Below are 27,512 nucleotides of genomic sequence, written 5' to 3'. Positions count from 1 at the left end.
ATGACAGTCAAAGTGAACTATAGATGGTGGTGGAGGGAGATATCAGGCCTTTTTTAGTCTTTTTTAAAAGATTACATTAGTCGATCTAGAGAGAAAAGATTCCACATAATTTAAAACCCTGTAAACACAACGCCGGCAGTCAGAGACATAACATGGTGTTCTTGTGCAAGACCGACCGATGTTTACAATTACTGCTCCCCATTGTTTTCAATTACTCAGAAAACAATTCTCCTAATACCTTTGGCATTAACAACCACCCGTTAAAACCTGAAAACAAACCACATCTGTCAGCCAGCCAAGAAAAACAGAGGTTCTCTTGGCTCAGCACCAAGTGTTGTTCTACACCAAGGTAACACACCTAAATGGAAAGAGTGAGTTATAAATAAATAAAACAAGATTTTTCACTTTACTCAAGCTGGCATGAACCCGGTCTTGGGAATCGATTTGACAGTGCTGGGAGGTGATTTAATAGAGCATATGTGCCAGTATCCCAACATAGCACTGCTGTTTTTAAATGGTTGCTGCACATCCCAAAACACCTGCCTGGCTGCGCCCATTTGCGTGGGTGAAACCAGTGACACAAGCAACCTGTTAACACATGGTGACACGCTGTCACGCACATGGAAAACCCAAAGAGATTAAAAAAAGAGCACCAACTGCACTGGTGACACCGACTGAGGGTTATAAATAACTTACTCAAGACAAAACTGGATGTGTCTTAATGCAGCACTAGTTTCTACTTGTAGCAGCTTTCACTTATTTCCTGATGATCAACTGAAAAGGAAGCCATAGGACCCTGAGCTGTGACAGGGACCTGTGGTGTTTTTAGAAGGTCAAATTTAATTCAATTTATTTCCAGTTTAATAAGCATCGCAGATTAATCACTGGATAAAAGAATCTAGGACTTCAAGTTAAGACACAGCCACGAGTCCAACTACTGAAAAACCAGAAACAACTTTCTCCTGGGGCTTTCCTGCTACAGCCCAAGGATCGTTTTACCGTTTATCAACACCCAGCAAGCGGTAGGGCTTTGGAAAATCACTGAGCCTTGTATAAGCCTCAGGCAAGACGAGAGCTTCCATCACCTCAGACAGCTAGGGTCAACTCAAGCTGCTTTTATTTGTAGATCAAAAAACAAAAGAAAACAGCCAAACCAAGTGGCATTATGGAGCGTCCAGTAAATTGATAACCAGCACGCCAAGGTCAGCAGCAACTGCAGACTCTAAAAGACAACAAAGATGTTCTTGTGGTTCCTTGTGTACATTTCTAAAGTTATTTCTCCCTTTCCTGCACACACGCAATTGCAGGCGACTGCTGTGTTTCTGATTTATATTATAACATTCACCCCAGCTGGCAGGCCTCTGGGGCTATTAAGAGTCTTTCCATGTAAACAAAGTTGCAGAAAGTGGCATCAAAAAAATAAATAAATGGTAGAGTAGAGGTTCCAACTCATAGAATCCTTACAGCACGTGGTGTGCTCTGATCAGGAAAGCAGGGCTCTCTCCGCCTCGTTAGGGTACAAGTGGGACTTTTACTTACTGTACAGAAAGCTGATGCGAGGGGTGATGTCCAGATCTGTTGCAGCAGCTGCATGGACGACTGCAAATAGTGCTGTGGCACACAGAATGAACGGATGGGCACCGATAATCCGCATGGCTACTCAAGAGCAGAGCTGCAGATGTGTCAATCTCCCCAGATATGGGAGCTCGTTCCCAGAAATAATTAAATCTCGGTACTGCTCAGCACTGGGCTTGGATCCCCAAGCGGCACTTTGTTCTGAGGCAAAAGGGTCTTCACGGGCTTCTTTTAACACAAACACGCATGGCAGGCTTCTGGGCTTCCTCTCCTTCAATCACATCTGTGGAGACAAGACAGAAATCACGATCATTCACTTTGTGGCAAAAACGGCGTCGCTAAAAATGAAACAAAAAGAAAACTAATTTACTAAGAAAGTTTTGCTTTGTCTGACTGATTGTGCTTTCATTGCTGTTGCCCGATTCCACCCCCCAGGCAATGACAATAAAAGCGACTATAGCAAAGCAAAAATTTAAAAGGTTAAATTCAAACCCATGAGATCCACAACACAAGCCAGACTAAATTCTAAATGATCAATAGATCCTGCCTGCATTTACAATCATGTGGCAAAGTCTCTTGCAGGCACATTGTTTCACAGGATCTGCTTTCTGAAGAAAGACATCAGATCTACCTGACAGCACAGGAAGAAGAAAGAGTTATTGGCATCATAATCCATCTTTCTGTTCTGTTTGCCATTCGCTGTCCTTCACTAGCCTTCTCAGGAGAAGTTAAACCACACCACTGCTTCGTGCCAGCAATATGCAATGATCAGAGAGTTTTGCGATGAGATTATGCTGATTACAATGGAAACCACTGAGAATTCCACAGAAACAATAAATGAGAACTGTTTCAGTGGAGTGCAAAGTGTGATCAATACCTTGAGCAGTGTTAAAGTCTGTGCTGTTTTCACAGAAGTATTAACCTACTCAAAGCCCCAAAGACACACAATTAATCATTTTGTTCTCTTATTTTGTTACAATATATAATAATGTAGCAGATATAAACAATCTTGATGTAAATCACATATGTTTGGTTCATACAAAAACCATTATTTTGCATTGTAAAAAACACGCATTGCTGAGCCTGAGCAGAAATGAAGATCAGACACTGAAGGGGGAATGTTGATTCCCAAATTAGTGGGCACTGTTTAATGTTTAGGAGGAACATCAGGAGAACTCATGCAAACAAAAGGTAACTTGGAGGTCAAGCATACTAATAGTGTTCTTTTACCAAAAACCTCATGTCTGTCTTCAATTACTATCCTATTCCTTTCCCTTTATCGTAAGTACCAGGAATTGCCAGAAACAAAAGCAAAAGACAGCAGCCCACACTTTCGAGGATGAAAAATAATTAACTCTTAACTTCCTGTGCAGATATACTAACAAACTTGTGACTCAAAAAGAAACTGAGACAACAAAGAACTTTCGTTCTCTCTCCTGCTAGCTCTTAATGCTGATGCCAAAATGAACCTGCAGGGCTTTTCAGTGAACAACACAAACAAGCCTGCCATTCCTTTTAGTCCTGGTGAGAAGCTGCTCTACCAACTTTGTGGGGTGCCTGTATATGAAGGAAGGAAGACAAGGGAGTCTTTTCTGGGAAACCCTAAATGTCAGTTGCTTATGCTCACTCCTATCCTCAGACAAGACACGTTAAATTAGGGCAGCAGATGCATCAGGTGCATCTGAGATTGGCATGAGTGACCAACCACCTGTCCCAAGCTCAAACTTCTTCACTAACACTTTGGCTCAGCCTGCATGCAAATTGGATGATACATGAAAGACAAGGTGACTGTTTTACATGACCAAGGATCGCAGGTCTGTGTGAATGGATAGGCAATATATACCGACTACAGCAGTTATTGTACACATTTCTTCAGGTAACAGGTTTATTCCGTGCTGAAAAGAAAAGAAGGGAAACACGTTTCGGCTGTGGAGCCTTCCTTTTTAATGCTTGTACCATGTGCTGCGATTTGCATTGCATTTGCTCACTGATCTACCACTTTCCTAACACCCGTAACAGACCAGAGCCACTTATCTTAATTTGTCATGCATGTCCTGAGGTTTAATGGCTTTCTGGTAAAAGACTTCATTTTCAACACCCAGAACCTGTTTTGAATTAGACTCTTAATAAGCCACACGCTACTTTGGAGGTAGCCAAAATTATCCGATGTCAGGAAGGAGCCGTGCTTTCGTTTTGTGGCAATGTACAAAGAAAACTGACAGAGCCAAATACACATTGGACAATCCAAGGTAATGAAACCTACAGAAGAAACATTGCTGCTTAATATCTTTATAATATGGTATTTTAGTAAATTACCCCAATATAACAAAATAAATGCAGAAAATGTTTTCCATACTTGGAGACTGTTTACAGTAGATCTGCACACAGAAACTCTTTATCTGCTTTAATTTTCCTTGTAAGTAAACATACAGAATCACTGGTAATCTGTGGGATCCAAAGCTCATAGGTTGACAGACTGATAATCTTTTTAAAGTCTCTTCGGAGACTAATTCTAAGGGAGCAGAATCACACCACCACAAATTAACCAAATACCCGATTCACCTGCTGTAGATAAAAATCACTCAGATAAACTTAAAACAAAGTCAAGCCACCTCATGCTGAGGAGTCACACTTCTCAGAGTAAATGGAAAATGGTTTGACCCTCACATTCCACGGGTACAGTAATCTGGCCAGATGAAAACCTACTGACTAAAACACTGGATTTATGCACCCTGCATGCATCGAGACTTTTTTTCTAACCGGATTCCCAAGATTATCCTCAATAAGAGTTTCCCTTTGCTCAGTTGAAAAACACAAAATTTCTTTGAAACCACAAATAAGTATGCGATGAGTCTGGTGAGCAACTGGAAAAATGTGAAAATCCAACACAATATCAGGCCAAAGTAGATCTGGGTTAACTGAAAGGAATCTGACTAGCATGTCCATCAGTTCATATCTTTTGTACATAGTACACATAAGTGGTTTTCCATTGAATTGCATTTGCAGAGTGAGATTTAAATACACTCATTAGGGAATCTGTTCCCTTAATGGTTTTTAAATCACTATTAAAAAGTCAATGATGTAATTGTGTATTCTTATACCCAGGTATCAGACAAAGCCTCCCTGTCTCTCACAGATCAATCACATTATTTATTCTGAAAACAGCAATTTCCAACTTAGTTTGCTATATCAAGCAAATTGGAAAAGAGAAAACATAATTGTAAAAACATCTGTAACATGTAAACATTACACGGTTTTCAAGGACATTTTTAAATTCTACATTTTTAATCTAAACCACGCTTTAAGATATTGGATGAGAGCTTCTGCAACAGAAACCAAAAATCGACATTAGGACCAAGAAAAAAAAGTAGGGCCATCAAGACTGACCTTACAAATCTGAAGTGAAGCAGAGCATTAACAAAGATAATATTTCCCCTTTTTTATAGTCTATAAAACATAACAAATAACAAGATTGATTTTTTGTCCTCTCTAATTCAACAGAGGAAGCCTCATTGTACCTTGTAACATCCAAAAACTTTGGTGTTATTAGTGGGATTGGAGATTTGTTACTCATACAGTGTTTCACTGCTCAACTTCTGCCCTGTAATCATTCTGCCACAAGCAAAACCCTTCTCTCAGACTTTCAACAGCATTACTGCACAAGTCATTGACCTGGCTTCCTGTATCAAGAGCGACATAAGTGCAAATGTATTGATGCATTTGATAGTTTTAACATTTTTCTTAAGCACATTCTATCTCAGTGTCTGAGAGATATGTTCAGGTAACCTACATGACCCCTAAGACTGGAATAATGAAACGCAGGAAAGGTCTCTAATTAGTACAGCATCCTGATCTTTCCGAGGTCATCTTGCATGTATCTTAAAAAGGACTCCATACAGCTTTCCCTCACCAACCACAGAACTCATTCTTACATGGTTTATATGTCCAGTCATCGCGGTCTTGGACAAACCCTCTCTCACACATGGTTTCCATATTAAGGTCTTCCAGACCATGGGACAACCCTTGCTCATGCATTGTTTCCTTATTGAGGTCCAGTCTTCCCAACCATGGGAAAGCCTTTGCACTTACCTGGTTCTGCCCACTGAAACGTCTGAAAAGCATGCGTCTCCACCCTCTCGTGACCCTGTGTTACTTTCTTGCCTTACTCATGCACCGGCGACCCTCCACCCAGCTAGGGGCTCACCTGTGCACCTCTCTGTGTTCTCTTAAGCATGTTTATTCCCTTTGCTATTTTCAATCATTTGTCCTTAAATAATTCAATTACAACATATTACTTTCATAATAATGTATCTGTCATTTTCTCTTGAGAAATCTGTGTGTTACGTTAGTCTTTGATGCAAGTAACGTGGACTGTGGGAACCTAACCCTTATTTCCCATATACTCAAGTATTTACCAGCTGAGGTTTTGCCAACTGCATGAGAGATGTGGTTGACGATGGACAGCTGTACTTTATTATAAATTCTCCTACCCTTCTATCTGCAGTCAGTAGTTTTTTCTGTACTTTTGTGTAAGCCACCCTCAGGAACTAGATCACCTTGACAGACTGAGCTCATTCAATAATGACAAGAAATAAGGAAGTAAGCTTCTCCATCTGCCCCATGACAGATTTTCAGACGCCCGTGGATAATTAATTCTTTAACTATAAAACTTCACAAAGTGCAAAGTCTAGTCCTTCGGAAAATAGCACTTGCCAAGGGATATTGAGTTAACTAATGCCTTCAGAAATAAAAGTGATCTCCAGAACGTCTGTTGAAATTGGTACGTGTTTTCCTGCAAGGGATCCTGATATTTGGATTCTCTGCGTCAAAAACCTCTTGTCGTTTTATGAGACACGGAAAGGGCAAATGACTCATTATAATGATAGATGTAGTATTAAGCAATAGCATCTGCAATGCTTTGAAACGTTATACAGAGAACTGATGATTAACACTGAAAATGTGATGAATGGGAAATGATACAATATAAAAAAAGCTGAGTCATAAAGCACAAGACTTAAAATCCAGTATGGGGTAACACAACCCATGTGTTAATAAAGCACAGTGAGAAGATCAGAAAAAGGGCCATCTATATCATTTGTTTGCTAGTGGCTATTTTCACAAAGAAGGCAGGGTTTCAGCTTTGATGACAAGACTGCGTTGCCTGCCCGAGACAACTATAACTGTCTGTGTAAAATACGTGTTGCCTGTTCTTAAGGCTTATATGAGGCATACCAGTCCTATACATCCATGCTAGTGCTATACAAATCATGGGTTCTGTGCATTTCGCTTGCACTTATGACACAAGAAAGCAAGGATGCTACACTCTCACTTAAAGATATTGCTGGCAGAACATATACTGTAATAAATGGCATTAGTCAGCTTCTCCATTTACCATTGCTTGGTATTGAATTATTTATTGGAATAGGTCGCACATTCACGGCAAGCTCTTTTTTGTGTGACAAAATTCCTAGGATGGAAAAAAAAAAGAGAATTCTGCTGCTTTTGGACAGGCTCTCCTCCTAATGCCCATCTGTTCAATACAGAATTTGTCATGCTCTGCCAAAGGTCCTACACCACGCCACACTGCCTCAGGGAAGAACGATAAGCATCATTAGTCAGTTTTGCCATGAGCAAATTGGAGTCTTCTCCCTCAGCTCCAGATGTAATCAGCTGATAAACTACTTTGCTGGAACGTTTTCTCCTGCTGCTACAGGACAACAAGGCAGAGAGATGGACAGGTTAAAACAAACTTTCAAGTGCAAGCAGTTCATTTGATTAATAAGACAGCACTGCCTGACAATGACAAAGAGATTTATTTGCTAATAAGGCTCTTCATATACCTCATATTGGAGGAAATTAATAGTATGGCTATGAGTCAACCTGTTAAGAGTATTGCTCCACTTCAGCATCTATGAGGACAACACATACTGCACCCCTTCTAAAATTTCGTAACGCCCTTTTTACTGAAAAAACAGAAAATTAAAGATTTCATAACAGATTGAATTACGTTCTCAGAGTCCTGTTTTCTTTGCTTTTTGAGCAGGGAGGTTTGGATCTTTGGATCTGTCCAGATGTTCGAGTTCCTTTGCAGCCTGCGTTTCAGAACAATGTGCGTGCTTTTGGCCGCCAACGTCAGGCTTATCTCTGAATCTAGTGAGTGTTTGCTTTCTTTTCGGTGTTGCGTTACATCTCTGGAGGGCCTCCCTGGGGACTTTTGCCGTAGTCAAAATTATAAGATCAAGTGTAAAAAAAAAGATCAGTTTTATGTTCTTATTAGACAGGACATAAAGGAAGTAAGGAAGACGGTACTTACTCGAGAATCTTCTCAGGCTGAAACCAAAACAACCAGCTCTGACGTCTGTCTGCTTTAATAAAGCATGGTTCCATTAACTAAGTTAAGTTTTTATCTTGATTTTTAGATTAAGTGCTATGACATATGGATAAAAGCCAAGCGACATTTTTTTGACCAAAGAACAGTGTCCTCAGAAACTCAACCCCCTGAAGGAAGCAGAGCTCTAAGTTTATTTTGTCATGATGCGATTTCACGGAAAGGCATTTCTTAGAAGCCGGTGCTCCAGAGTTTATCCCAAACGCATGAGAGGCTCTCTAAAACTAACAAATCATGTTCAGGAGTCAGCCCTGACAGAGCCGATTTCCACCGAGCCAGCATAGCTCAGCCACTCGCTCACACAGTCATCTGAAGAATCGCGCTGCACAGCCCAGCCAGGAGAAGAGAACGGCAGGCATGTAAAGCTTGCTGAATGATTCAACCCTGGGACAAAAATAAACTGGGTACCACAATATGTTCGCAGGAGCCTAGGCGCAGAGCTGAAACAGCTGAAACATGGCTAATGTGTTTCTGAGGGTCATGATTTTCATTTCAGGCTCATCAGTGCAAGGCCATTAAATGATCGCCTGGAAAAGCACACTGTAAATCAGCCAAGAAACTAAGAGTTTGGAATTAATGCGTTTCTGTCCTGCAAAGCAAAGAAACACTAACAGCCTGTAAATGGTTTTACGAGATCAGAAGAAAACCAAAGAAACAGAACAAGTGAGAGGGGAGGGCCAGCCACAGCAATTCTGCAAAGGACTGAAATTCTTCGGGAGCTCTGAGATACGCTGTAGTGAATCCACCTTCAGAAACACATTTACCATTCTACAGGCTGCAGTGTTAGCAGTCACATGCCCCAGTGAGCCCTCAATGCTTTACGGTTATTAAATTTTAACTGTATGAGCATTTGCATCTTTTCAGTGTATTTGACCACGTTATGGAGCATCAAAGTGGTATGATCGCCCTTTAATAGTAGGAAGAAGCTGTTTTAAACGCATAATGAAAATGGAGTTCATTTAGAAAATGCCTTTCTGTACACACTGACCTACAGTTTACATTGGATTATGTCTCTTGAGGAGGCTTACCTCCTTCAATTTTCACAGCAAGTGCTGGAAATGGCCGTTTTCAAAAATGCACCATGGCTTTTGCTTCTTTATCATGTTTTCTGCACCCTCGTAGGAGGGGTAGTATTACAGTGTACCCTGGGTTTTAGTTAGCACACAAATAAATTCCCTCCCTTTATTAGATTACAATGGCAAAAATACCCTTGGGAAGAAAGGAACAAATACGATTCTTAATAGCACATTCCTAATTCATGGCTCAGTTGTGTGTTCTTGTATCACAGTAAGTCTTCCACACCCTAATTGCTGCAAAGGCCATACTATATTTTATGTAAATAAATACACTCTGGCTCCTGTATTCTAAGAGTTTGTACGTCATCCACCCCCTATAAAATCTCTTCCCATCTTCTCATAATAATTCCTGGGATTTGTACTGTAACCTCTTTGTTCTAACCTAGTATTAAGAGAATAGTTCCTCAGCTGTTGGACATGACACGACAAACATGCTATTAAATTCCTTGTAAAACACAGATGAGAGTGTGGGGAGACACACTGCGAGTCCTTATCACTGTTGTGTTAATACCAGCCTGATGCGCTCTGAGTCACCAGATTTCTCACACCACACTGGCCAACATGTCAGGAACTCCCAGTCAGAAGAATCCACGCCAGGGACAAGCAATGCGTGTTTGGCGCCAAAAGCACGAGATGAGACTTCTGTCAGGTTTTTAATGGCCACAAAAATCCTCGAAATTTAAATCCTACTAACGAAGGGGGGAAATGTGCACTCCAGTCCCACGTACAACCATCTTCATTACAAACTCCTCCAGTGATCCAGAACAACGGGCTAAGATTGGGATGCAGATATCCCAGAGCCCTTGGCAATACAAACATGCCCTATTCAAGCGGTTCTTTCAGCCTTCAAAGGTCCAGCAGGTGATTTGTGGGGGATTCAAATATATGGGCTAGTGAGAGATTGCGCTTGTTTCCTGAGACTCAACGCCTCGGCCTCTAACTGCTCACACAGTCAGGTGACCAAGGTATCTCTCATACAAGAGAGCCTTCTAAAGAATTCCTTTCTTTGGACGCCATTAGATGAAACTCAAAACAAGTGGCATGAAAACAGCAGTGATAACCTTGTACAAAACATATCTCGGTAATCAGCACTTGAACCACCTGAGAATTGCGTCATAAAGGTAATCAGTACCATCCCATATACAGTACTTAAGCGGGAAGACAATTCATAGTTAGTCAGAAATCTGCAGGAGATAAGATATCATTTGTGTTTTATTCCCCTACTCTGTGTGCTTCCTCAACAAAATAATCAGTTAACCCAGCAATGTTTCCTAAAAAAAAGAGCAAAGGGCACACTTTTATCGAGTTTCTATCCTAGCAATGCAGCATTTCACAGCACACGTATCAAACGATCTGTTTCCTTATGTAAAAGTCCAGTTGGCCATACTACTTCACAAAGTCACACACTTTTTCTCTGTTCATTTAATTAGTTAATGGGACACTGGAAAACAACAAAAAATCTCAGGACCCCCCCACCCCACACCCCCACCCACAACAGCTCCATGAGAAACTCCAAAATGACAGAGTGTACTGGTTTACTATAATTAATGACGTTTCTTTTCAAGCAAATTCCTTGGTGAGCAGTTTTGCTGTGATTGCTTCCATATGCCACTTCAGAGATCATTTGCTTTACAAATTAAAGCTGGGGATCTCAAGTGACAGTGCTGAGTGTTGCTGTTAAAACTACAGCATCTTATTCAGGACAAGAAGATTTATTCAGCCAATGAAGCTGTATCATAAGAGGTGTAATGAGATGCCCTGTTTACTGAAATCACTGCTTCCTGTTTGACAGAAAAGGGTTTTGGTATGACACATACAGTACCAGTCTTTGAGATCTAAATTCCAGGTTCTGTTTACAAGTGCCTTACTATCAAAGACTACTTGTAGTATGGAAGCTATGTCCACATGCGAGCTGAAAAAGAGTAAGCAGAGGTTCATTCACACTGAAAAGTAGAAAAAGATAAAGCCACAGCACAATGTGTAGACAAATGAAGAAAGCTACAGAGTCATAATGTACACACAAGAATGTTTTTCACTTTTCAGCGTGGAATTAACCTCTTCTTACTCCTTATTACCATCAACGCTTTCAACTTAGGTATACACCTTCAGATCACAGCTGGAATCAAAGTGTTCTGTGAATGGTACCAAAAATCCCGACTGAGTGGGAATCTCAGTTATTAGGAGCTGCATGTGTCCACAGCAGAACTTTTATAGATGGAATTAACCTCCAAACCTTTCCCACAAAGTAGTATAAAAATACTTTGCTGTATAAGCTGTGCACAGAGAAAAGGAGAATACGATAATAGTATCCTTGGGCCAAAAGCCACATTCTAGTTTCATTCAGACAACAGTCTAGTAAAGAATGAGACAACAGAGTGCAATGCAGGACATTAAGAGGAGTCAAATCATGCACTGCACGACATACTTCATGGTCAGTAAGATGCACCAGAAACCTTCACTTTTCCCAATGCTCTGAGTATGCCAAGCCCTGGAGAATTATGGCTGCAAGTACGCACAGGTATAATACAGTTAATATTCTTATTGTTATCCACCAACACATTCTCACCAGCTACCTGGCCACCTTTCAGATAGGAAAACCAATATTTAAAGTCACATTAAATAAGGTGTGGGACATGGAACAGAGCAGTTAACCGCACTGTTTATCAGCTTCACCTTGGTAACACTGTTTAGAAAACCTTGCATCTCTGTGACACTATCAAGAAAAGAAATCAGACCTATGTTTCAGACAAAAGCTACTAATAGTATAGCAGACAGTGTCTTACATATCTATACATTCAAAATAAAAGTTGAAGGTACTCAGGACTTTTTAACATTTAAGCACGGTTTTCCCAGGCAAGCAGTAAATTACTTTTTATTACATTAAGCTTGGTCCCACTGAGAAAGCACCACATTCTGTGTGCGAAACAGCCACACGTGGGCGTTAATGTTGTTTGGAGGCCATGGGTACTGAAAAATGAGGTTGTATCACATGGCAGGTGTACAGTGACAAGCCCAAGTGATTCATCACGCGAGTCGGTCAGGATCCAGAAGCCACATCACCGGAATGGTGACACCAGGATGATGCCAGAAGCAATGACACCAGGATCACGTAATCTGGTCTTGTGATCTACATGGTTTCACCCTGCTGGCTGCAATTACACATTTTCCCTGACCTCACTGCAAATTTACATGATCAAAATACTGTAGATCGTGGAGGGTATAAATTATGACTTTTTTCAGGAACATAACTTCATAATAAAGTGCAACAAAGCAAGAAAAAGAGCATATGTTCCTTGGAAGAGATGAGTGCTTCTGCCACTTACTCTAACTTTTTGCTACTTGATCTAACTTGGAGAGGCTTTCCACTGTTTTGCAGTAAGCAAACAGATTTCCCTTGCTTTACAGCCAGTATTGACTCCAAACCTGCTGTCTACGGATAAAGACCAGGAAAGATTTAAATCTATGCAAATTGTGACTTCCACAACAGATGTAATTTTTGAAAGAGAGTCTAGATGACAGTTATCACGAATGACTTCTATTTAAATTTCACACTCCACAAAATAGTGCATTCCTGAGATTAAAACTTGTTGTCTGGTCTTATAGAAGGACAGGTTTTCTCATTTCCAGGCACTGAATTTAACCAGAAAAGTATTTATAATAAGACATTCACATCTGAAAAATATACTGTACAGTATAGCTTGTATATATATATATTTACACTGATATTGGCATTTAAGCAGGTAATGTAAGTCAAGAAGTCTTATTTTTTGCAAAAATCCCAAGGGGCTGGTAAATACGGCCAACATTTTGACATTTTGGAACATACAGAAGAACTTCAATACACAAGATTTACGAATAAGAAATCTGCACCTTAACAATGTTTCAGCAATTCTTTTTTTAAAGCTTGCATAACAACCCTGCATACAGCTTCTCTTACCATTAAGCAATTGTGTAATTCATGCTGGCATCCACTTTGATATCTCATACTGTAAGAACTGAATTCAGTTATACTTTATAACACAATGTGAGTAGCTCCTGGAAGAGGGAATCAGAAAAGAGTCACACGCTGAAAGTTCTGGCACAGCTAGCAATACTACTGACAAACTCAGATGTCTTTCAGCTCTGCTGTTAATACAATGGATCTCCCACTGGCTTAACATTCCGGCTGTGCTACTGGGAAATTCACATCAGTGCAAGACCTTAGCCTTTCACCTGTTATATAACACTTAAAGACTATTATATGATAGAGGTGATACAACAATTTTGGGTTAAACTACAGCCATACACTAAACATCTTAAATACAGAGCTAAATTCTCAACAGAGTGTTTCTTTACTGAATGAAATACTTTCCTACTAGAAGCTACTGCATTTTATTTTTAATAACGTCCTATGACACCCGTCTAGTATTGAGCAAGACAATGGAGTGGAAGCTCATTCTCACATTTAACCAGGAACAAAAGAACGCCTCATTCGACACATGACATTTTTCTAGGAAATGAAGTCTAACTAGATATCCTTAACCGATAACCTGTGTTTTTTAAAACGTCATAAACCAACGAGAACCAAACCACTGTTCCTGTTGTCTGACAGCTTCCTCATTCTCTTCATCACAAAACAGTACTGATGCCAGAAACGACATGGATAGAAAAGCCTGCCTGAGTACGGGGCATAACAATAATAATTGTAAATGGATGATATTTTTAAAAACAGCTTTTTAAGAGTTACAATCGCCTAGGGAACATAGATACAACAACGCACAGCCTGCAAAAATAAGGTGTGGAAGAATAAATAATATACAGTAGCCCAACAGCCAACACAAAATATTTTTTTCAAGTGCATGCATAAGACTTGCTGTAAGTCAAGTTACTGTACAAGTCAAGCACAACTCCAGTTTAGAATTCCAAGCCACTGCCTTCGGAGCATCATTCAGGAGTCCTCCGTTTCCAGGACACTTCTGCTGTCAGTATTGATTCTGTGCTCAAAAGAATGAGGATACTGTCAGAGAACAGGTATAGCCACTGGGTTCTTGTCGTCTTTGATATCTGAGACATAATCAGATGGACTTTTGCTCATGAAACGTTCGAAAACATGGATAATCAGTCAAGACTCACTGCAAAGACTGGGATGTAAATGAAAACAGTACTTCTCTATGGAGTATGACAAGCAGCAGAGAAGCAGGTCTGACACGATGCGAAGAAAACTGAAGCCCCATGTATAATTGATGAATGTGTACTTTTTTGTTCTGGAGATTTAAAATTAAATCGAGATTAAATAGTGATCATGACATGCTGTAGTACCTCGTCAAATCGCACGCGAGTTAAGTTCATCTCTGCCTCTGTTTTCATCAGGATTTGCAGGAATCAACCTCTGTAAATATTCATCGCAAGTCTTGTTGCCCTTTTTTAAATAGACCGGTGATCTCCTTTTATTGTGAATCACCTCATTCTCAATGAACATTTAAATGTATGCTGCGTCATCATTGACCGAACAGATTAGTGACCTCCCTGACTTCAGCTTGCACAAGACTTCTTTAATATGAGGTCTGGGCAATGTCATCTAAACCTTCAATGCAGCATTGACGTTAAGAGGTAAGTGCCTCTTGAAAAGTTTGCTATCTAAGGAAAAATTTCAAGCCTAATTAAGCACAGTGGGAGACCGTGTCTAAGCAATTATGAATTGGCTGGCCAATGGAACAATGTATGGCATCTTCTGTTTAACTCCAGGGTTGTATCTTTTGTGCCACCTAACTCAAGAAATCTTAAATAAAGGTGAAGTAATAAACTCTGATGAGGTAGGACAAGCAACAACTAAAGAAAAATTAAATAAAACACGAATTTAATTGATTTGCTTCTGTTCAATATCTGAACAAATCGTGAAGCTGGTAATTCATTTTATTCTAAAAAAAATACTGAAAAAAATTGGCATGAAGTCTAGTTGTCTTGCAAAAAAAACCCATGAGATCAGCATCCCAGTTAAAAAAATAAAATAATTAATTTAATTAATTTCCAGAATTCTATAGCTCAAGGTCCTTGCAACACTTGGCATGTGTCACCTATCTACAGGGCCAGCTTACCACCTGACAAATCCAGGGAATTCAGCTTTCAGTTATTATAACATTACTCTTTAAGATATCCATTAAGCTTTACAAAGTTTTTTTTAGTATTTCATGAACTTGTTTGAGAATATGACACATCTCCATTGAGAAGCGCTTTCTATTGTCTGTCTGTTCATGAAAACACTGCCTGAAGAGATTTTTGAGTCCTGGTTGCTGTAATTGAGCATTTTCAATTGTTGGAAAATGTGCTGCCACAGTTGCACGTTTACAGCAGTGATCTGATTAGTCCTTAAATGGTAACAAAGCTGGATATGTTCTGTGAAAGCCAAGAGTGTTTTCGGGTTGCAGCTGTACTTATTAGTTTAAGTGCAGGATGTGCTGTTCTGCACTAAATTGCTCATCTGCCAAAGGCAAGTCCCCCATTCCTGAAGGCCTGCCTCCTCATTCAACCTGTGCTGCTACAGGATGCCCACTTCAGTTAATTAAGATTTCAGGTCCCCTGGAATGGCAGGAGAGCTAAGTCACACACTGGGGCTGACAGGCCCTGAGCTCTCAGACAGTCCTACTCTCTCAAAGATGAGCCGACAGTTTGTTTATAAAAGCAGAGACTTTTTGCTTATCTTGTTTTCTTCCTCTCTGTCATTGCTGCTCACAGACAGGCAGCCAGTACTGGACACATCCGTCGACAGAATCCAGGCATCTGCGCGGAGGCCTTCTCCGGCGGATATTGGAAATAGAATTTCATTAACCCTGGAGGCATTGTTCAGTCATCTCCAGACTCATAGATCTACAGCCCAAATCAAACACAAGCTCCTATTAGAAAACTGGAGAGAATGGAGTGTGCTTTCAGAATAGGATAAAACCATGAAACCACCGCTCCCCAAGAGAAACACATTTGTGAAGAAGAAAATACATGTTTACATAGGCGGGGAGTTCTTTTCTTAAGCTCTTAAAATAATAAGCTCTTAAAATAAAAGGAATAATTACAAGAGGCTGAATGGTCTCTGAGCATTACTATCCCCTTCTTATGACAGCAGATTTTGAATTTGATTGTTTTCCAGTGACTAAGAATGCAAAATTGCATTCCTTAATACGAGACCCACAAGACAAATGCAGGGAGTACCTTGGAGCCTGCTGAGGACATCCATCACTGCTGCAGGCTGAAGATAGAGGAGTACAACACGGCTGTTTGTCTTTCTCAACCAAAAGAACTAAGGTTCAGATGTACTGCGCCAGAAGCAAAGGCATTATCTTCTCTTCTTCCAAGATTAGTAGTCCGATGGCGTAAAAATAACTAAGTTTGTAGAAAAAAAAGTATGTCCCTGAATCAAATGGAGAACTTGCAGAAAAGCCTTAAAACCTAAAAACTAACAAAGCACTGGGATGAAAAGAAATAGGCTCAGCTAAGTAACGCTGCTTATAATTAAGACTATTGTTGTAATTAAGAAATGTGTCTAAATGTAACCAAAGTTTTAATATACACATTGATCATGGAGGGAACATTCATATGCTATATCATCTCCTTCTTTGGCTAGAACTTTAATTGACCTTAATGTATATAACCTTTCTGTACTGTGCCTGCAGCTCAGAAATCCCACCACCTACACAAAGTACAATGCTTTGGATCCAATTTGAAACAAGTTCTATTACTGTACAGTGTCACTCTTAAGGAAATGACATACTCAACCATCTAAGTTCAAAGTTCTCCAATCACCAACTTTTATGAAGTAATAAAAACAGCAACAAAGGTGGATTCTTTTAGACCGATAGCATTCACAAACCTTACTTTGAAACATTAGAAACATGCACACAAAGGGTTGAGATTAAAGCTTTAAAAAGAGAACAAACACAATGACAGCTTTGTAAGGATAATCACTCTTTAACTAAGATTTCATGCGATTATGTTATTTTCAATTAACAACCTTAATTGGTTACGGCAGCATCAGCATTTACAGCTTACCATGTAATTTAGGACTAAATCACAATTGCTTTCAAAACAGGCTGCTTCTCACAGAGATTAATCTGTACTTTGTTTTTTTTATACAAGTACAGTACACAGCAAAGCACAGATAGTAAGTTTTCAAAAGGCCTTAAAACACCAGAGGCCTTTATTACAAGAGACATGGCTTTTCAAGTTACTCATCTGCTTTGCGTCCAATCTCTTACAATGGGGGAAAAACACTGATGATTTCTGGAGCCAATGTTGGAGCAGACTGAAGAATTAACTCTGCTTCCGCAGCTCAGCAGCATGGTGACAGGCCTCTATCGCAGGGCTAAAGATATACTGCAACGTTTGGCAAGCATTTAAAAGATAAAATAAAATTACACTTCATCATCAGCTTGTAGCCATGGGATCATTTCATATTACTAACAAAGCAATTTTTATATGCAATGTTATGCAAAATGCAGTTCTCTGAACTGAAACGTCAACAAATGCTTTTTTTCTCTCTAATCTAGCCTGAAAAAAAAACATCTGATTACGTCAATGTTTTCCCTTGCAAAGCTTAAAGAGAACCGTCTCTGGACTCTCTTCCAACAGTTGCTCATCTCTTTTCAAAACAGGAAGAAATAAACGAGATGTCATTATCGTTAGCAACGCACACTGTATTGTATCATCCTGGCACTACAGCACATGATAGGAGACTGGCCATGTGGCAGGCTAGATCAAACAAGAGAGATGGATGCATAATCAGATGAAGATGCCAAACCCTTGGCACTATGACTACAAAAACCACTGATTACCTTGATCTCTTTGATGCTTTTTAACCAATGGCTTTGTTCCCATGAAGATGTACAGAAATGGTGTTTATTACTCTCTGCTAAATCTCAGCAGTCAATAATTCGCCATTTAAGTAAGTCACAGAATGGATTCTTGCCTTGAGATAGAGAGATTTTTTAGAAATTGTAAGTGACAGCACCCTAGATATGTCCTGCCAAACATACTCCATTGCCTGAACTCCACTGAGGGTTTTAGGCCAAAAATTCAACAATGAAAGTCCTGAAAGTCTATCCATGCAGTCCATGCCACACTGAGTCTTTTATGAAAGTTAGTCTACACCTTTCAACCCAGTGCCAGCGATGTCACGTATAAATCACTGTTCAAGGCTGTGAATAAAAGCAGGGATCAAATTTTGCCATAAAATAAAAAGGTTTGGACTTCCAATGGCTTGATTTCAATAGCTTAAATACAATGTCTACGATATCAGATGACAATTTTGCGGAGCAAGCGTAGAAGAAAAATGCAGGCTTGTTTCTATCTTGTTAGAATCGTTCAGTTAACAAGTTGCTTTGTTAAGAGTATTTGTGGTGCTTGCTGTTCAAAAGATCAGCTTTAATCGCTGAAAACCATTTCTCTCTCAAAACTGGCAACTGGGCCTATGAGCCTGACTGAGCGAAATTACTTGGTCTAGAATGAAATCCACTTTAGCAAAAGCAGCATAGGTTTGTTTTCTGCCTTACTTTACCTCCACCGCACAGCCCGCCGGTCACAGCGGTGTCGTCACACGGTAAGGCACGCACACTTCAAAGGGCGCCTGACATGCCTGAACCCTCTGTTTACTTTTGAGAGTGCCGTGCGTTTTGTCGGCGGAGGCCATCAGTACAGCCGAACAAGCCGAAACAAGACTTCTTAAAGAGCCGTGAGCTCTACATGCAGGTAAGTGCTGACGTGAACGCGAGACAATGTGAAATTATCTGTTGCAGGAGTGCTCAGCTTTCCAGCGTGACAGTATGGCCGATATTAATTTGCAGCGTCCTTCAGTTGCCCCCGATTTCACAACCGTGTGTTATCTGTAATCAGATCCGACCCTCAGCCCTCACCTTCTCGGCATCTCACGAACAGGACGCGCCACGCTGAGGCCAGCTCTCTTGAAAACAAATCGCCAATCCAGAGGAGGGGGTGGAATTTTTTTTTTTAACAATCCCACTGTGGTGTTTCATACATAATCAAGAAGTAGTTGTAACACGGCTCATACCGCCAACACCTGCAAAGATTGATGTAATCAAAGTGTTCTTCACTGTCCCCAAAACTTATACGTGCTTACTAGAGCCCATCCTTCCTTTGTGCGAGAGCAGAGAATAGTCATGCAAGCTGGCCATGTCTGAGGAGATGTTTCATCCTGTTTTGTGGCAGTAGGCCTTCATGTTATTCTGCCCGTTTTGTATCTGGAAGGTTAAAATGTCAAGTGGATTAGGCTACTGGTTCACCTGGCGATGATTACATGGTGGCAAGGCCATTATCAGGTTTTACAAGGGCTCAGAGGCGCTGCTAGACTGAAGACACGCCTGAGGTGAGGTTTGACATTATTGTTAGGCCCTTTCTTTCAGAGATCCAAGCGGAGACAACAGTACTTAGCTGTGAAAAGGGCAGCGCCCTTCTGCAGTAGGATGACAAAGGTTTCCAATTTAATATAAACCATGAACCTGGATATCTAGATTTTCCATCTACCGCACCCTCATCCTCAAGCTCCCCGTGGTTCAGTCAGTGATAAAGCACCCTAAAGACAGGTAGCAGAAAGTACAGTTGTAAGTGCTGCAGTCTTGCCTCATAAAGTGTTTCAACAAATCTATTATTTTCTTGCTGAAAGGCATTTTTCTTCCCTGCTCTCTGCCCCTAACATAAATCAACACCAGACATTCAGGACCTTATACACAACATGACAACAGAGATGCGTTTGTGCAAAAACACGGTCACTCTCAAGCGTTCCTGTGTGCTGAAGGAACAGGAGCTGCAAAGTTCTAGTTGCGCGACTAAAGATTGTCTCTCTTGCACAACAAATTTCACACTTAATCATTCAGAGAATAAATCACACCAGTTAATTACATGGCTTTTGAAATCCCTCAATGTGGTTTTGGGTCTTGTTCATTCATCCTGTCTAAAAGCTCAAGTGATGCACTCAGTCTGTGTCTCACATGCTGTAGTTACGCAAAAGTGGCCAGAGCTCATTTCATGTGTCAGTTTTGTGGGACACTTTATTTCACACTTCCTTAGAATTCTGGAAAGTTCCCACAGCTTGCAGACATATTTTGCAATATAGGTGAACCAATTTATTTTTCATTTAACCTAAAGCTTTTGGATGCCTGAAAGATTAAAAGAACTGGGGTTCAGGCCTGAAGAAATTATTGGACACGTATTGAAAAAGTGTTTTATTAACTCTGATCTTTTCGTCTTGATATATGACAACTGTCAATGCTTATAAAAGAAGTGTTTTTCTGAGCACAACAGATGAGATGTACTTCAGCCCTACCAAAAAAACCATTAAATGTCAGCCTGCACTTTCAACAAGACTCTTTCATTGACGTAAGAAATTAAAACATAAAGAACTGTGTGAGTGCAGCTTCCACTATGAAATAATGGTACACAGATGGTAATGGCTCGTTTCCAGACGGATCTGAGGAACCTTCTTTTACATTTTCATGAAAAAACTCAGAAGCCAGCAGAGAGCATTCCAACAGAGTATCACAACCGTTAGTCACAAGCACCTCATGATGGGGAGACACTGCTTACATGCAAAACAACGTTCCTAGTCTTCACGTGTCAAACCAAAGTTAACCAAAGCTAACCGTTGTCGTCACTCCCTCTGTAAAAGAATCCCAAACTAGCTCTCTTCTCCAGCTGAATCACCCAAATTGCAAGGCACCAAACTATCTACTATATATTTGTTCAGTAAGATGGACTTTGTAGAACTGTAACTTTGTCAAACGCTAATTAAATGGGATAACACTACTTTTAACCATGTTCCTATATATATACCTAAATACACCTCAGCTCATCTCTCCTGATATCATACTCATTTTCATGCCCTGAAATGAATTTTTACTTCAAAAGGTTTCATGTGGCATTTTCAGCAAACTTAGCCGATCTCGCCAAGTTCTGGTTCAATGAAAATTATTTTAAAATGGGAACCACACATTGCTCGTTAAGAAAAAATAACAAGCCACTGAGTGGAGCAAGCTAAAGGCAAGAATGTTTAAAAGATTTGGATGGTGTCAGAAGATTTTAGAGGGTGAAAGCAAACTTGCATTTAGTAGTTTTAAGTTGGGAGCCCGTATTTTTAAAGTTGTATTAAATTTATACATGAAGAATAGCACAAAAACAAATCTTTCCCATGCTAAAGAAAACTCTGGGCGAGCAAAGGTTTGGGGAAGTGTAAGAATTTGCCTTCCCAGCTGCGGAAACTGCCCATGGGATAAGCAAGGCAAGGAGTTCATGTGGAGCCATCTCAGCTCAGGCTCTGTCTGAAGAGAAGCCGTGCTGAGGCCAGAGAGTGAACATGCTCATATTTTGGGAATTCCAGTCCTGCGGGAAGAAAACAGTTTGTTCTCCCAACACAATCCAGCCCTCCCTGTCTTCATCTCCACAGCATGTCTCCCCATCTCTGTTATACAGAAGCAGGGGCCGTAAAAAACAAGTTGTTCTTTCCTGGCCACAAATCACACTGAGGCTTGACATTCAAACACTGGCCAGAAAAACTCAAGGGTTCGCAGTCCAGGAACACGTATTGCATGAGATAAGGACCCAACAGGCTGTTAATTAACATTGCGAATATATTATGTACTAGTATCTTCTAGGATCTGGGTTGCATTCATCCTCATCTACAGATAGATGCAAAAAAAAAGTATTCTTTTCGCCTAGAGTTTTCTTTTGCATAGACTTTACAGAGATATTAAATTCAGACTTGTGAAGAAGCATCTTATTTTCAAAGGTACTGTAAAAAGAGCTCAGCAAAGTGTCAGGAGTGATTTTTAGATATATGCAGTTCTGTAATGTCTTCAGGGGCTTGGGAGAAAAAAAATTAAATTAAAAAAAGAGAACACAAACAGGTCTGTCACCAATGGCTTTCTAAGGAATGCCTAGGAGGGTCAATAGTGCTCCATTAGCTCAGCAAAGGGCGAAAACTGGAATGTCCTCACGTGTTAGGACTCACTGGCCACATGAGGGAGGTTCAAAGTGTGCCTGGACATCCTAATCCCTCAGCAAAAGTATTTTCAAATTAATATCAGTGCAGCATAAGGATGTGCTACAGTTTGCAGAAATCTCACATGCGATGTAAAATACCAAAAGCAACTAACTGGAGCTGATAAAAAAAAATCTATAACTGTGTTTGACAACACTCTCTTTAAAGCGCTGGCAGTTGAATGCTGGACTTTGCTGCACATTCCTGTGCGCCATTTTGTACAAACAACTCTGCTGTGATAATAATCTTATAAAGAAGGAAGTCAGATTAACCAAGAGTTAATCATACAGTTAAGCTGTTGTTCAAGCCAGAATTGTGTTATGGTATAGACTGGAATGAGCAGCAACTGCCACCACTTACTTTAGCAAATCATCTTTAAAAAAAAACAACACAAGTCATAAGACAAGATAAGATCACTTTTTTGGCCATATTTCTTGCATTAGGAATTTGTCTTTTCACATACCCCAGCTTGCTCTCCACGAGACACACAGACAGGGAGAGAAGCTGGGGGTCAGAGCGCAGAGTCAGCCATTTATACAGCGCCCCTGGAGCAGCTGGGGTTAAGGGCCTTGCTCAGGGGCCCAACGGAGTAGGATTCCTCTGCTGGCGGAGGATTTGAAGCAGCAACCTTCCAGCCACAGGGGCAGATCCTTAGCTCATTGGGACAAGAACACTCATATTACTTATCATAATATGCTACGTCATATTACTATTGATTTATTATATTAGACACTTATTTAAACAATATAATATTACAGATTTCAGAAAATATAGGGCTGAACATATATAGTAAATACACACAACAAAGCATGCAATGTGAGCTGCAATGGTCGAAATATCTGTGTCAATTCAGATTTGTACAGGGTTTCGATGTCAGAGCCGAAGGTCCCTTTCAAACTGTTACCAGTCAAAGACAAAAAAAAAATCTGGCCAGCATCCAGGGCAAAAGCCATTTCCCACACCATGGCATTGCGGTGGACTGGGAATATGAAGGAGGCTGCACTTTTTACAAAAGGATGTGCTTGCAAAGTTCCCATCAGCAAGTATACAGTAAGTTTCTCCCCCAGGGTCCCTACTTAACCTTTGAGGTTACAAGTGACACACTGTGTCAGTGCATGTGTGTAGGGGGTCTTTCTCATCAATCCCCTTTCCATCGCCCCATCATAACACGAGTCTTCTCGTGAAGAACTGCACGTTTGCCATGTCCCAGCGAGGACGACACGACGCTGTAACAGTATGCCAATCTCATCTCTTTTCAGAAGGGAAAAAAAAGTTTGCAGCTCTCGCAGGTCAGAGGACCAGGATCAGATAGCAGAGGTAAAGTCTTCAAGGAAAACAAAACCCTGGATCTGTTGAATCTCAGGAGCTGATAAGCTACACCTGGCTTGTGCTGGAGAAGCACAGATAGGGATCTAACGTACAGCCCGGGGTCTAGTCTGCATGTGTGCCGTGATCTGGGCAACTGTGCGATCAAATCTTAGGTTCTTCACGCATTTCGTACTTTACCAGCAGACAGACACCCCATTGACATGTCTTTTTTGGTGCAAATGCAATGCTTAAATTGAGGAATGGCAAAAACATGAAAAAATCCCCTGAGGAACGCTTGAATAACACCTCAAGGACCAGATGATTGTGATAGAAAACATGTGGTTGTAAAAAAAAAAGATAAAAGCACCTGATGCCATGTGAGATATCACCCAGCAATGTTCTTTATTTTCTCTAAATCAGGAACAGGTTGCACAATTAATTTGCTTTTCAAACCTGGACTCCACAGTAGCCCTGTTTTCTTACTGCACTCCAGAAGAACAGCTGTATAGCACGCACGGTTTTACTTAGCACCTCCAAGCTCCGTAAATCACAAAGTGGCAGTAAAAGTACAAGCATAGAGGTAAACCATTTCCCACAAACACAAACCATCACCTGAAACACTGTGGCAGCTACGCTGTTTTACAAGGGATGATCCCCCTCACAGACACTTTTGGAACAACAAGCCAAGCATTTTCAGACTGTGTCAACAGCTCATTGTCAAGGCTGCTGTACACAGGCGTCTGCAGCCAGCTGTTGCCTTAAAGGGACCAGACTGAAAGAAACACAAAGCAAGTCTATCAGCAGGCTTTTCTCCAACCACAACCTTGACATCAGCCAAGGCACATGCATGTAATCTGTTACGTGTTCCTGTTACAGAATGAACTGTTACAGATTATTAAGATTACGGCTGCTGTGTGCAAGTGATTTACAATGCAATGGATATATTCGGTCCATCTGTTTGTCAATTGTGTACTTTACAGTTGTAAAATTGTTATACAACTTACAGTGTATCCTCAGCCAGCTGCCCCGTTCAAGATTACTACACCGGTATGCCCGAGCTGCCTGTTGACTTTGATGCTGACTAACAAACAAAGCAGAACCCCCCAAAAAAAACCTTTCACTTCTCACAAAACTCCAAGTCAAAACCACCCTTAAGAAAATTCACCGCGGCAAATGTGTATGATGTTCTACATGCCACACGACTTTACCGTATTTACCCAAATCTGAGAACCCAAACACATCTTCGCACTCGCACTCGCACTCGATCTCATCACCGTTCTACAGCCTTCAGTGTGCAAAGCAGCGACACTGCTGTTTCCTACGCCTGGAGCCGAGCAAAAGCGCTTTTTTCCCCCAACAGCGCTCTCCAGTCTCTCCTGCTCTCGCACGGCGCACCAATCCACACTCCGCAGGCTGGCGGTTCGTGACCTCGCCTCGCCACAGCGTGAGACCTGGACTGCTGACCCGCTTGTAAACACGGCTGCACCTGCTTCGCTCAGGGGAAGCCCCGGGTCGTTCAGAAACCGCCCACAAATTCGTGGTGAAGCCCGCTAGTGCGCAAGGGGAGGAGGTAGACTAAATTTAAAGAGCTAACTTAAGACTTTATTCAGCACTGTTAAACTAGATATAACCTCCCTGGGCTGTATTACTAACACTGTACAGTACTTCGCAAGTCTAACCACTCTCCAGTCACCCGGACTCTCGCCCAGGGACAGAGCTAAGGTGTGAGGAATTATTTTGATACTGCACTACGTGCATTTCAGTTCCACGTTTAAATACAAATACAGTTGCAGCTAAATAACCCAACACCCTAACTCTAATTCAGGAAAGTGGCCAAAGTGTGCCAAAGTTCACAATTGTGCAAGGTTGCACAGCTTACAATGAAGCTCTCTTAATTCCTCTCCTTTAAAAACACGCACACACCACAAGAGTTGAAGGTCGTAAATAATTGCCAAGCACACATCATAACTCAGTACATTATGTACTGTATACTAGGCTCATTCACTCTTATCTCGCTATCGGGGTCACGGTTAAGAGTTAAGAGGTTCACGTCGTTGCTCAGTCCGGCTCAACACAAAGTCTGCAACTCTCCAGTCAGAAAGCTGCTAATGTGCTCCTGGCTTTCCAATGATCCCTCTTTCCCTAGCTACCACTGACAGATAAGACTGGGGAACTGCCGAGTGTCAGCATACACGTTCACTCCTTTTCCACACAACGACAACAACAAAGCCAAAAACACCGAGGACACGCTATAAATAAGAAGCAGGACGAGGCAGGCAGTGAATGGAGAGAGCCAGGGCTGCAGAAACGGACTCCAAAAACGCTCAAAGTGTCGTCGCTAAGCTCAGGCAAGCAAAACCCCCCAGAGGCTAACAGCAATGGTTAACCGAGGCAGCGTGCAGTTACACACAGTTAATGGACACATGCAGAATCGCCTTCTCCAGCTCCGCACTTACGTTCAAACAGCAGACCACCTCCTTAAGGACGAGACCGCGTCCCCTGGCACGACACACAACAGAGGAAAACGTCCTTAACGAACGAGGAATATCCAGAGATCAACACCGCCTGAGACACCCCGGCGATACGAGTAGCGATCGGTGCAGTTGGGATCCGCCAGCTGCGCTTCGCCTCTTACTCTGTGCTCCGTCCTCCTCGCCACGCCTCCGAGCGAGTGATAACTCGGATTGCTGATACACGAACTCCCGATATAAGCAGCTTCCCTTTAAATATCGCGTAAAGGAATTTCGGGTGAAATCGCTTCCATTTTGTACCCTTTTCACAGGGTTCAGTCTTCAGACCCACAGCAATTTGTTTTCTCACGGGGTACGCTGTGGGGTTTTGCCACGCAGTTTGTGGTTTTCAGATAAATTAAAACGCGAATTTGCATTAGAAAGAGGGGTTTTACTCAGTACTTCATTTTTTTAGCTAAATCAACTACCCAAAGGATATATAGTTTTCAAAAGCAGGTTCTAATTAAAACGTTTTTTTCTTCGTATTGATCTTTGATTTGTATTTAGGATTATACAAAAATTATCTTAAACATTTCAATTCAATACTGAATTGGAGTATGGAGCCATTTAATTTTTTTTTTCGAATCCTTGTCACTCTGGATTTGTTTACAAATTTCTTTCCTTTAATCAGTTTGTTCTGTAAGAAAGACTTTAGGGAATTCATTAGATAAATAGCTACTGTATAAAATGTTATTTTAATATAGGTTCCTGATATACACAATACACAATCATGTCTAATATTTATTAAACAAAAAGTTTAATGTTTTTTAATAGTGACAAATCACTCTTCATCACTCTTTAGTCAGCATGCCCATGTCTGTATATCTGTCTTGACATCAATGCAACACTTCCTCCTGTATTCTTAAAGGAAGCCGTCTTTCAAATCGCCTAAAAACGAAAATGAAGTTGCCAAACTGAAGAATAAGTGTTCTTTCATTGCACCTTGGTCTCTCCTGTTCTTCAGGTTGCTCCAGACAGTGTAATTGAGTAAAAACAAAACTATAACAAAACGACTAGAGCAAGCTTGTCAACCTGAAAATGCAAGTGCTATAGAAGAAGCATGAATAACAATAAATGCCTTCAGTAGCTGAATGAGTGTAAAATCCAATTACCCCTTCCAACAGCACACAATCACTGGCCACACTATTCTCCTTCAACACGCAGCATTTGAATTGTTTTAGGAATTTTTTTCACTCAGTCCTTTTAATAGATTTGTTGTATATTTGTGAATACCAGACTGTCTCTTTGTGTTTCTATACGATAAAATGGTGTCCTATCCAGGGTGTGCCCTGCCTTGCACCTGTTGCTTGCTGTGATAGGCTCTGGCTCCGCCACAACCCTGTAATGGATAAATGGATCTCTCTTTGGGTATTATTCCAAATGTCAAATTTCCATACGTGCACTCTCATGTACAAGAACCTTCCAAAGCCGTTTAATCTTTGGAAAGGGTCATAGGAGTGGAAATAGGTGAGATACATAAAGCAGATATTCTCTCAGGCAGGCAGTAACCACAGTGATGTATAGTAACTGAAACTGATCAAGCAGAATTAATTACAGAATAAATAATGGAATCATTTTAATAGACAATTTAAATTATGTTAAAAGCGCTAGTTTGGTGATTGACCATACAAGACTTTGACTAT

The 27,512-nt window shown here is 40.8% G+C and overlaps 1 protein-coding gene across 5 annotated transcripts in view; it reads right to left on the bottom strand.

The window, feature by feature from the left end:
• The window catches only part of LOC148659269 (semaphorin-4B-like), a 76,469-nt gene that overhangs the window by 36,292 nt on the left and 12,665 nt on the right, over positions 1–27,512 (bottom strand). For 2 of the 5 annotated variants that reach the window (XM_088641333.1, XM_088641337.1), the window contains exons 1-2: positions 25,816–26,031; positions 1,540–1,858 (exon numbers count right to left, since the gene is read on the bottom strand). In XM_088641333.1, the coding sequence (XP_088497459.1) occupies positions 1,540–1,654 (115 nt within the window). In that variant the 5' untranslated portion in view covers positions 1,655–1,858; positions 25,816–26,031. Of the gene's footprint in view, positions 1–1,539; positions 1,859–24,576; positions 24,827–25,815; positions 26,032–27,512 lie in introns of those variants that run through there. The other 3 variants (XM_088641334.1, XM_088641336.1, XM_088641335.1) reach the window with 3 other exon arrangements.

The sequence above is a fragment of the Lepisosteus platostomus genome, chromosome 7 (assembly GCF_059453375.1).
Source record: "Lepisosteus platostomus isolate fLepPlt1 chromosome 7, fLepPlt1.hap1, whole genome shotgun sequence".
NCBI lineage: Eukaryota > Metazoa > Chordata > Actinopteri > Semionotiformes > Lepisosteidae > Lepisosteus > Lepisosteus platostomus.
Note: the sequence above shows the minus strand (reverse complement) of the source record. Positions and strands in the feature narration are given on the sequence as shown.